The sequence below is a fragment of the Schistocerca serialis genome, chromosome 11 (assembly GCF_023864345.2).
Source record: "Schistocerca serialis cubense isolate TAMUIC-IGC-003099 chromosome 11, iqSchSeri2.2, whole genome shotgun sequence".
Taxonomy (NCBI): Eukaryota; Metazoa; Arthropoda; class Insecta; order Orthoptera; family Acrididae; genus Schistocerca; species Schistocerca serialis.
Genome location: NC_064648.1, coordinates 79,400,362 through 79,412,874, shown reverse-complemented (window position 1 = coordinate 79,412,874; position 12,513 = coordinate 79,400,362). Strand labels below are relative to the sequence as shown.

The window sequence follows — 12,513 nt, the reverse complement described above, 5'->3', positions numbered from 1 at the left end:
TCAGCGTTCCGCGTGATAAGCACAGCGCGGCGGCTCTACCGCTGTCCGCTACGGCCGTACAATTGTGCCGTTACCATCACCCTCCCTCGTGGAAACGAGCTACCGAGGGTTGCTCGAGACGACCTCCTGGGCGCCATGCGTTTTTCTCGCCAATGGCGGCGTTGGGAGGCACTTCAACATTTACTCTGTTTGCAGACACAGTGACGATGGGCACTGACGAGCGGGTTTTCAGGACTACAGTTCCATTCATTACACAGGCTGTACATACACGAGACATCAATAATAGCACAAAGAACACAACACTGACAATCAGATATGGATTAGCAATATTGGAAGATTCAATAGACTTAACTTTAGTTACTACTTCTAAGAAATTTAACTCATTACTATTATTTATTACACTTTCATGGATATCCGCAATTGAATTATCATTCTCTGGTAAGCTGGACAGAGAATGATATGCATAGGTCAGTAAGTATGATTCATTGCAATAAACAGGTAACATCCTTGTTAAAGGGAATTTCGCATCTGCATGAAAGTTGGTTGGTAATACAGAAGGCATTTCAAACAGATCACATGATAAATCACAGTGCATAACATTCAGAATTAATCCAGTACCAGTTAATTTGAATGTGAAATGTAGTTTAGGTGTGTCAAACATTTTACAGGTAAATGTGATTTCGGGAGTCGAGTTAAACAAATTTATTCTACCTTCAGAATATCTTTTACGGAATGGTTGATGAAGATGCATTAAAATCGTAGGGCAATCACCGCGACGCGGATTGTTCACCAACAAATCTTTGTCACAACTGTACACTCTAGTATCTAAGAATACTGCCGTCTCTGGGCAAATTAGCTTATGACTACGTTTACACTTATGAACATTATGTTCATTCAGGGATACAAAATATCTTCTATCTTTACTGATTAATAAATAATCCTTTAGCTGAAACATTATGTGAATACCTACTTGGCTCCATTTCACAGGGTAAGTATGATATTTATACGTTTCAAAATTATGCATGGATCTGGCAATCGGTATAGAATCAATTACAGTTAACTGATCTTCAATCGTTAAAGAATATGTGGTAGTTATCTGTAATAAGCATATAAATTGTAGGAATTGACAGGGTAAATCACAGCAACATTTGTAAAAATTCGTCTGGATGCAATGAAACACTATTCAAGCACTCATTTGAACTACTTTCTAATGCTATTCTTAAATTGAGAGCATTAAATTTAGCGTTTCATAAACTGTCAGTATTTCTTAACAGTAGGGTGTTTAAATCTAAATGTGCACTCACAGCTTGAAAAATTGCATATAATTCACGGATGGTTGCATTCATTTCACCATGAACTGTGTTAAAATGTGTAATGAAGTCTTTCACAATTTGTTCAATAAACAATGTGTGGTTAGAAACGGTCTTTTGCATATTTCTTAACACAATTATTTCATTAGAAAGGTTAGTTGAATTTGTGTTAGACTGCTGCTCTAGAGCTGGTATTTTATCCTTTATGTCCAATAGATCTTGGCTAGTTAAGGTACCAAATACAGTATGAAGAACTCTACCTCCAAAATAAAACCAGGCACGTTTGAACCTAATGAAGTTTTTATGTGGCAAGAGTTTTAAGAAACAGTTAATCTCTTGCTCATAGCTAGCGAAAGTGGATTCCGCTTGCATTTTTGCAGTAATCCAGTTGTTATACCAAGAGGTGCCAGTTTCCAAGACTGTATCATTACTCTTAATTGAACGAATCAAATCAATTTGCTTTTTAACAGACTCAAATTGTTGGTGAATCTCAGACAAATTACATTTAAACACAATTGTAGCACTGTGCGTTGAGACGACCATGTCTGAGTGTGGTTCAAACAACACACCTGCATTCTGTGATACTACGTCTACAGCATTAATGGAGCACACTAACATAACAAAGAATGGAATTACAGTAAACACGGTTAATAAGTTCTACACACCAGAACTAAACAATGAATATGAAGAAATATGCGTCTTCGGCGACCTGTGGAACAGATGTTATTTGTTGTTGTTGTTGTGGTCTTCAGTCCTGAGACTGGTTTGATGCAGCTCTCCATGCTACTCTATCCTGTGCAAGCTTTTTCATCTCCCAGTACCTACTGCAACCTATTTACACTTGAGTAAATTGCGCAGTACCTGCAATTTTATGTTGCACAGCACATTCACATATGCACTTGGCTAAACGCAACACACCTGGCATTCACTCGCACTACTCACGCTTACGGAGGTTATTAGTGTGCCTTGGGCTGGATCGATGGGTTGGCGGCGGCGACGCCTCGGGCTCGAAGTCTGGACTGTGAACTCGCGGTGCTCGGCTCCTGGATTTTGGAGCAGCTGGTCTGCCCCTCGGTCGGTCCTCGTCGTCGTCCTGCGCTGCTACAGGGAATCTTCCCAGGTAGGGCTTTACACGGTTGACCTGGACGACAACCGAACGAAAAGGCAGTTGGAACTTTAGGGTGACAGGTGACACCACCTCCAATACCGGGTATGGTCCCTTCCAAAACTTCTTAAACTTCTTGACCTACGACTTCTTTAGCACTACGTTGCTCAGGTAGACAAAATCTCCCACTCGATACTGCGGCGCGACTGCTTGGCAGTCATGTTGCTTGGCTTGCTGAAGGAAGAACTGATGATTCCGCTGTTTCACTCCCGTCCATGCGTCCTTCAGTTTGCGAGCTAACTCCCTTACGTGTTCATTGCTGATTCCAGCTGTCGATCGTGCAAAGTCCAAGGGTGAACACATCTTCCGCCCATACACAATTTCATAGGGACAGAGGCCCGTTGATGAGTGCATTTTAGCGTTGTAGGCATTTACAACATATGGAAGACAGACGTCCCAACTATCGTGTTTGCTGCTTACATAGTGGCTAAGCATTTTAATGATTGTTCTGTGTACTCTCTCGACGCGACCATTGCCTTCAGGTTGTGCTGGTGTGGTTCTCAACTGCGCTATTTGCGCCAGCTTACATGTTTGTTTAAGTAAATCACTCATAAAATACGTCCCTTGGTCACTGATAATGCTTAATGGTGATCCAAACTTTAGAATCCATTCCTTCACAAAAACGTTAGCTATGGTTTCAGCACTTTGATCACGTACTGGTACCATCATAAGATATCTGGAGAAATGATTTATTATCGTCAATATGTACTTGTTTCCATCCTTAGTCTTCGGTAGGGGACCGACGACGTCTAACCCAATTCTTTCGAAAGGTTCACTGCTCTCCGTCACTTCTTGTAATGGCGCCTTAGTTCTTCCCGAATTATTCCGTCTATTGCAGGAATCACATTGTGAAAGAAACTCAAATACGTCAGCCTAACGACTTGGCCACCAGTACTTTTCAGCTACTTTGATATTCATTGCCTTTTTACCGCAGTGTCCTGATAGTAAGGAATCATGTTGTTCAGTTAGGACTTGCTCTCTCAAGCTTCCTGGAATAACTAGGCGATTCCCTTTGTTAGTAACTTTGTACAGCAATCCATATATTTCAACGAACCATTGATCATTTTTCTATATTTCGCATTATGGATCTTCTTCTTCGGCTGCTTTTAATTCCTCCTCGTGGCTTATGGTGACACAAACACGAACCGTACGACTCATCGCATCAGCATTCACATGTTGTTTCCCACGACGATGGATAACTGCGAACTGGTAAGCACTCAGTTCTAATGCCCATCTTGTTAATCTCGAACTGGAATCCTTAAAGCTCAACAACCATTTAAGTGCGGCATGGTCTGTGATTACAGTGAATTCTCTTCCTGTTAAGAAACATCAGTTTTTTATGATACCAAAGACCAGAGCACAAAGTTCCTTTTCAGTGGTAGTGTAGTTACATTCCGCCTTATTTAATTGCCAGGAAGCAAATGGTACTGGACGTTCTTGTCCACCAAAGTTTTGGGACAAAATAGCACCCACTACAATATTTGAAGCATATGTGGAGAGGATGAAGGGCTTACTGAAATCTGGATAGGCCAAAACTGAAACTGTGGTTCGAGCAGTTTTCAGTTTTTCCATTGCATTTTTGCATTCTGTTGCCCAATTCAATGTGCCTCCTTTTTTAAGTAACTGTGTCATTGACCTTGCGATATCTGCATAACGGGCTATGAAGCGACGATAGAGATTTGATAAACCCAAAAATGATTGTAGTTCTTTGACTGTTTGTTGTTCAGGAAAAGTTTTGACAGCTTCGATTAATTTTGGATCATGGCGGACACCTTCACTGGTTATAACATGTCCAAGGTACTTCACTTCACTTTGTATGAAGAGACATTTATCTATTGATAATGAAAAGTTCGCACTTCTGATGCGCTCAAGTACTGCTTGAAGTCTCTCAGTGAGTTGCCTCGTGTATTCATCAAAAAATATCACATCGTCAAAGTATACAAGAGCTTGTGTTGGGGTGAACCCACGTAAAACAGAATCCATTAGGTGTTGGAAGGTAGCTGAGGCGTTGCGTAGTCAAAAGGGCATACAGAGGTATTTGCACACTCCTGTTGCAGTTACAAATGAAGTGTTTGCTTGATCATCTGGATGCACTGTTAATTGGTGATATCCGCTAGTTGAATCACAGACTGAGAATATGCGACATCTGCCCAAACAGTCCAGGGTTTCTACCAAGTTTGGTAACGGGTAAAAGCTCGATAATCAACGCAAAATCGGAACTGTGGTTCGCCCAAAACAGATTTCTTCTTTACTAGGACCACTGGTGATGACCATGGTGGATCAGCAGGATCTCTTGGTTTACTAATTCCAGCCTCTAGTTGTTCCTTGACCATATCTTCGACCAATTATGTTTGATCGAATGGAATTCGGTAAGGCTTCTGCTTGATTGGTGCTGCATTTCCAGTTTGTATGCGATGCTGAACTAAGTGAGTAACAGGTAAATTTGAACGTTCTCTGAAAAGATCTGAATACTCTAACAGAACAGGTGCTAAAATCTTCTGATCATCAGCTGACAAATGTTCGATCTTCTTCCAAATTTTGTTCTTTAATTCGATTTCATTTCAGCTCCTTGTTACAGTGTTTCAATATTACTACAAGAATCTCAAGAATCTGTTTTCGTGACTACCACATCTGCTGCTTCATATGGAATCGGCAGTACATCGTCTTTACTTATGCTCGACACTTCAGCAACCTTCGTTCCTCGTGGCAAAACGACATCTGTATTGCTCATATTCGTTATTGTTATTGAGACTCTTGCCACATTCGGCCTCAGCATTGTAGCTACGCCTATACTTTGGGCAACATAACAATGCATTGTGTTCAATATTTCACAATTTTCCGACGATTCGGTCAACAACAGAGCTCCTATTCTGTGGCGACTTTACTTAAACATGGATTGTCTTTCCTGTTCTCTGAGGAACTTGCTGTGGCTGAGTAATTTGCACTACGACTCGGAGGGTTCCAACTGATGCGTCGGTTGGGGTGATCGGTCCCTCGACGTCCTCGACGTCAGAATTTCGGCTCCTTGGAGTGCGACATGAAGAACGATTTTCCAGGTTGTAATTGTTGCGACCTAGTCTGATCCTTCCTTCTGCGACAAATATCTCTGCCCCGTTAGTGGATAAGAAATCAAATCCAAGTACACCATCGTAGCACGTTTCATTATTACAAACCCCTTGCACCATTGCTGTGTATTTGTCCCGGCCTAGGCACAATTGTACGTCAGCTTCTCCATAGTTACGTAGTTTCCCACCGTTCAGCCCCCTTGTGTCTATAGAACACCACATCAATGAGTTCTGTGCTCCCGTGTCGATCAATAATATTTTTCCCGCGATAAACAGCACCTATCACAAAGTCATTATCGAATTGATTTTCAGCTGCACTAATAGGAATCACTGCCTCGGGCAAGGGGTGGACGCTGTGGTGGCGCCCGCATCTCGTGGTCGTGCGGTAGCGTTCTCGCTTCCCACTCCCGGGTTCCCGGGTTCGATTCCCGGCGGGGTCAGGGATTTTCTCTGCTTCTTGATGGCTGGGTGTTGTGTGCTGTCCTTAGGTTAGTTAGGTTTAAGAATTTCTAAGTTATAGGGGACTGATGACCGTAGCAGTTAAGTCCCATAGTGCTCAGAGCCATTTGAACCATTTGAATGCTGTGGTGGCATATACGTCCACGCACTCGTTTAAAGATCAGCCGAGTTGTCTGCTGCTCACATTTGGTTTCTTTTTCTTGCGACAGTTCCTCGCTAAGTGACCCTGTATCTCACAGTTGTAGCAGGTCCTCTTCTCCTTACAATCCTTGCGCTTGTGACCGGGCCTATTGCATCGGTAACATTCCACATTTGAGTTGAACACGCGACGTTCTTCTTTTCGCATGTCATTTGGGCGTCTCCATGCTTCGACAAAACCGACAGCTGCCTCTACTGCTTTTTGAAATGTATTACAGCGTGCGAGTCTGACTGCTTTGTTTACTTCATCCCCATACAACCCATGGCTGAATGTGTCAAGTGCTCTCTGATCGGCTTCGAAAAGTTGGATCCGGTTCTCATTTTCGTCACCTACAAGCTCGTAAGTCTGAGCATTTATGATTCGGATTCTATCAGCGAATTGCTCGATAGATGCATGCGCAAACTATGAATTTGCTCACGGTAGAATCTGATTGCATTTTTGCGTTTGAACCTCTGAACCACTACCGTTTTAAAATGATTGTAAACATCAATTTTCACGCAAATCGGCTCAGCACCAATGAAATCTTGTGCGGCTCCTTGGATTCTCAATTTAGCAACTGCTAGTTTATCTGAATCAGTCCACTAACCCAACAGAGCTGCGACTTCGAGTTTCCGAAAAAATACTTTCACATCTTCCTCACGTTTTCCACTGAACACTGGTACAGATGGCAACAGTGAAAAATTCTTTATTAGAAGTGCCGTCATGTGACAAATCAACCGGGAGGCTACGCTCGCTTTTATCCGCTGTTAATTGTTGAATCTCTCTCCGTAGTTCTTCTATAACGGTTTGGAGATCGACCCTGTTACTCGCGTTTGCGTCTACCATTTTGAATGCAGAGTATACCGGTCACTCTATACAAAAAAATTTAAATTCCATCACTGCCTTTCGCTTTAAGCCAATTTGAGGAGACTAACCTGAATTCCAGCACTGGATGTCCCCGTGTTGTCGGACGATGTCCTTGGCTCCTGCTGCTTGCTGTGTAATCGTGAAGATGCTCCGGCGTTTAGTTTTTACATAGCTGCACTTTTAAGGACTGCAGGTTTTCCGAAGATAATCCAACACCTGACACCACTTTTCTAACGGTGTCTTTTGGACTGCCAGGTAAAATGTTATTGCATCCATTTGCTGTTAGGGCGGGATGCGTGGGCGGTAGTTCCGGGTAGTGCAGAATGTGGAGCATGGAAAACTTAAATTTACCATTTATTAATAAAGACGGTGCGACAATGCATTACGCGCGTCTGGTAACCCGTCATCACTGTGTCGAGAGCGATACGGGATCGCAACTGCACGGTCTCAGACTCCTCTTCGTAGTCGGTGGCTGTGCACACGCCATGGCGCGCGACTCAGGTTGCGTTTCCCGTCAGCATTCCGCGTGATAAGCGTACAGCGCGGCGACTCTGGCGCTGTCCGCTACGGCCGTACAATTCTGCCGTTACAGAAATATCTTTGAAAAAAAAATCATCAAATGTGCCTAAGTTATTTTTGTTCGCTATTGTTAGTACTTTTTCACGTAACTGAAGCTCTCGACGTTTTTTAATAGCGCTTCCCGTAAATTTCTAACCCTTTAGGCAGAATTAACTTCATTTGTTCAACAACTTTCCATAACCAATATTATATCATGTTGACTGGTAGTTCTTGGTAGAGAAACATGATAATAAATGTAAACCACCAGTTTTCTTTCGTTCTAGAGTATTACTTTTATTGTTTTTCAGCTTACAAGATCATCTTCAGACATTTACTGAGTATTGTCACCAAAGAAGGTACAATATCTGCGAACAACATTGTATTCTGTAATTACATTAATAAATGTTTCTTCTTTTAATTGGTTTGTGTATCACTCTCCATGTTTTATACCTGCTGAAGAAGCCTTGTCAGGTACTAATTTTATTTTATTTTATTCGTTTCGTTTATTAATAGAAACTGTTATGTAGGCGTGCCGTTCCCATTTTATGTTAAAGTTTTTCCTGTCAACTTTATTTTTATTTATTTACTTTTCAATTCTCTACTTTTTCATTGCATCACCACCACACTGTCAAAGATGTCACTAACTGTATGTTTCTACTTCAATCTAGACTTGTAACTTTTCTTCCAATGTCGTTTACTATCTTAGTAACTTCTTTGGTGACAATACTCAGTAAATGTTTGAAGATGGCCGTGTAAGCCGAAAACCGGTTAACACAAGAAAAGTAATACTGCAGAACAAAAGCAAACTGGTGCTTTTCATTTATTACCAATATTGTATTTTAGCAAATAATTTTTCTCTCGACACTGTACTCATTTTTACATTTCCGACTGCTATTATTGGCAGTGACACACACTTTTCCAGTCTATTTTTCTTCCGTTGTCACTGAATATAAATGTACAATGTCAGTGTATGTAAGTGTTGGTCTCGCACTTTGCGTGTCATCCAGTTTTTATGTCGTAATTTGTCTTTATTGCTGTGTGCTGATTTTCTTTTTCTTAATCCTGTGGTGTTGGGACTCGCCACCGGGTGCAGGTCTTCTTTGAGGCCATTTAGACAAGTTTCGTGTCGGTCGTGAAATGATAACGAGGACAACGCAACATCCAGTCCCATAGAGGAGGAAAGCCCCAACTCGACCGGGAATCGAACCGGACCCGTTCGGTTGGTACCCTGCCACGCTGCCCTGGAGCTACCGAGGCGGACTGCGTGTTGGGAGAACACGTGCATCGTGTACCAGTCAGTCACAAAACATTAAGTGTATTTTCGCTGGTGAGGTAGCTATAAATCTCTGAAACCGACAGGGGCCTGTTGCATAGCATGTGTTTGCGAATCAGTAACCACCCTGCGACGGCATTCTACGCCACTGTGTTGCCTCATACGCTTATTATGTAAAGATTAATGACCAGATTCTACCGTGTCGACGTAATATTTAATTGTTTCTGGCAACAGTTATATTTTCTCTGTTTCAGATTCTTCAGAGTCTTACGTACACCAGTCCGTGTGTGCATTTCAGTACGGACGTATCGGCTTTACTCCATATTCGCTGCACGGGCGCGGTCATTTCCGGCGGTGGCAGTGTTACGGGGGCTGCTGTTCAGCCGGGCGCCCGCACCTGCTGCGCTGCCGGACCTTCACGGAGCGGGCAGCGGGCGGGCAGCGCACCGCCCCCTCGCCGCCCCGTCGCCGCCCCCTCGCCGCCCCTCGCTACGGCAGCACGCGCTCGCAGCCACCGGATCACAACCACCTGCCAGACTCGTCGCTTCGTCAGCAGCTTTTCTGATTTACTGCCCTAAGCGTCGCAAGAATGACTTTCCCTTCGTCAGTAGTCTGTTTGCATACTTCGCTTAGCGCATCACGTGCCGGCGACGCTACCTGGTGGCTTCATCTCGGTGGGCGGTGGTCTGTATGTTTTGAAGCATCTTCGCAATATCTACATAAAGTGTTCACCATCACTCATTGTGATCAGCAAAATTAATTTTTACAATAAGTGCAGCTACCTACAGTCTGGCTCTGAGCACTATGGGACTCAACTGCTGAGGTCATTAGTCCCCTAGAACTTAGAACTAGTTAAACCTAACTAACCTAAGGACATCGCAAACATCCATGCCCGAGGCAGGATTCGAACCTGCGACCGTAGCGGTCTTGCGGTTCCAGGCTGCAGCGCCTTTAACCGCACGGCCACTTCGGCCGGCACCTACAGTCTGTCTCAGATCCCACTTCAATACTAAAGGTCAGGCCTGGCGAATTTTTTTTTTTTTTTTTTTTTGCCATCACTTGTAGACATCCTCTACAAGTCTCTAGCTAACGAAATAAGCATCAAACGAAAAAACTACAAAGAACGAAACTCGTCTAGCTTGAACGGGGAAACCAGATGGCGCCATGGTTAACCCTCTAGATGGCGCTGCCATAGGTCAAACGGATATCAACTGCGTTTTTTTTAATAGGAACCCCCATTTTTATTACATATTCGTGTAGTACGTAAAGAAATATGAATTTTCAATTTGCATCACTTTTTTCGCTTTGTGATAGATGGCACTGTAATAGTCGCAAACGTATAAATACGTGGTACCACGTATCATTCCGCCAGTGCGGACGCTATTTGCTTCGTGGTACATTACCCATGTTAAAATGGACCGTTTACCAATTGCGGAAAATGTCGATATCGTGTTGATGTATGGCTATTGTGATCAAAATGCCCAACGGGCGTGTGCTATGTATGCTGCTCGGTATCCTGGACGACATCATCCAAGTGTCGGGAACTTCAGCCGGATAGTTACGTTATTTGAGGAAACAGGAAGTGTTCAGCCACATCTGAAACGTCAACCACGACCTGCTACAAACGATAATGGCCAAGTATGTGTTTTACCTGCTGTCGCGGCTAATCCGCACATCAGTAGGAGTCAAATTGCGTGGTAATCGAGAATCTCAAAAACATCGGTGTATAGAATGCTACATCAGCATCGATTGCACCCGTACCATATTTGTATGCACCAGGAATTGCATGGCGACGACTTTAAACGTGGTGTACAGTTCTGCCACTGGGCACAAGGGATATTACGGCACGATGACAGATATTTTGCACGCGTTCTGTTTAGCGACGAAGTATCAGTCACCAACAGCGGTAACGTAAACCGGCATGATATGCACTATTGGCCAACAGAAAATCCACGATGGCTGCGACAAGTGGAACATCAGCGACCTTGGCTGGTTAATGTATGGTGCGGCACTATGGGAGGAAGGATAATTGGTCCCCATTTTATCGATAGCACTCTAAATGGTGAAATGTATGCTGATTTCCTACGTAATGTTCTACCGATGTTACTACAAGATGTTTCACTGCATGACGGAATGACGATGTACTTCCAACATGACGGATGTCCGGCACACAGCTCTCGTAAGGTTGAAGCGGTATTGAATAGCATATCTCATGAGAGGGGGATTGGTCGTCGAAGCATCATACCACGGCCCGGGAGTTCACCGGATCTGATGTCCCCGGATTTCTGTCTGTGGGGAAAGTTGCAGGATATTTGCTATTGTGATCCACCGACAACGCCTGACAACATGCGTCAGCGCATTGTCAATGCATGTGCGAACATTACGGAAGGCGAACTGCTCGCTGTTGAGAGGAACGTCGTTGCACGTATTGCCAAATGCACTGAGGTTGATGGACATCGTTTTGAATATGTATTGCATTAATGTGGTATTTACAGATAATCACGCTGTAACAGCATGCGTTCTCAGAAATTATAAGTTCACAAAGGTACATATATCACATTGTAACAACCGAAACAAAATGTTCAAACGTACCTACGTTCTGTATTTTAATTTAAAAAACCTACCTGTTGCCAACTGTTCGTCTAAAATTGTGAGCCATATGTTTGTGACTATTACGGTGCCATCTATCACAAAGAGAAAAAAGTGGTCCAAGTAAAACATTCGTATTTCTTTACGTACTACACGAATGTGTAGTAAAATAGGGGGTTGCTACACTCCTGGAAATTGAAATAAGAACACCGTGAATTCATTGTCCCAGGAAGGGGAAACTTTATTGACACATTCCTGGGGTCAGATACATCACATGATCACACTGACAGAACCACAGGCACATAGACACAGGCAACAGAGCATGCACAATGTCGGCACTAGTACAGTGTATATCCACCTTTCGCAGCAATGCAGGCTGCTATTCTCCCATGGAGACGATCGTAGAGATGCTGGATGTAGTCCTGTGGAACGGCTTGCCATGCCATTTCCACCTGGCGCCTCAGTTGGATCAGCGTTCGTGCTGGACGTGCAGACCGCGTGAGACGACGCTTCATCCAGTCCCAAACATGCTCAATGGGGGACAGATCCGGAGATCTTGCTGGCCAGGGTAGTTGACTTACACCTTCTAGAGCACGTTGGGTGGCACGGGATACATGCGGACGTGCATTGTCCTGTTGGAACAGCAAGTTCCCTTGCCGGTCTAGGAATGGTAGAACGATGGGTTCGATAACGGTTTGGATGTACCGTGCACTATTCAGTGTCCCCTCGACGATCACCAGTGGTGTACGGCCAGTGTAGGAGATCGCTCCCCACACCATGATGCCGGATGTTGGCCCTGTGTGCCTCGGTCGTATGCAGTCCTGATTGTGGCGCTCACCTGCACGGCGCCAAACACGCATACGACCATCATTGGCACCAAGGCAGAAGCAACTCTCATCGCTGAAGACGACACGTCTCCATTCGTCCCTCCATTCACGCCTGTCGCGACACCACTGGAGGCGGGCTGCACGATGTTGGGGCGTGAGCGGAAGACGGCCTAACGGTGTGCGGGACCGTAGCCCAGCTTCATGGAGACGGTTGCGAATGGT

The 12,513-nt window shown here is 44.0% G+C and overlaps 1 protein-coding gene across 1 annotated transcript in view; it reads right to left on the bottom strand.

The window, feature by feature from the left end:
* Window positions 1–9,254: 9,254 nt before the first annotated feature.
* LOC126426473 (uncharacterized) overlaps window positions 9,255–12,513 on the bottom strand; it is a 181,613-nt gene continuing 178,354 nt past the window's right edge. The window contains exon 7 of the mRNA XM_050088385.1: window positions 9,255–9,364. Coding sequence (XP_049944342.1) covers window positions 9,255–9,364 — 110 coding nt within the window. The remainder of the gene's footprint in view (window positions 9,365–12,513) is intronic.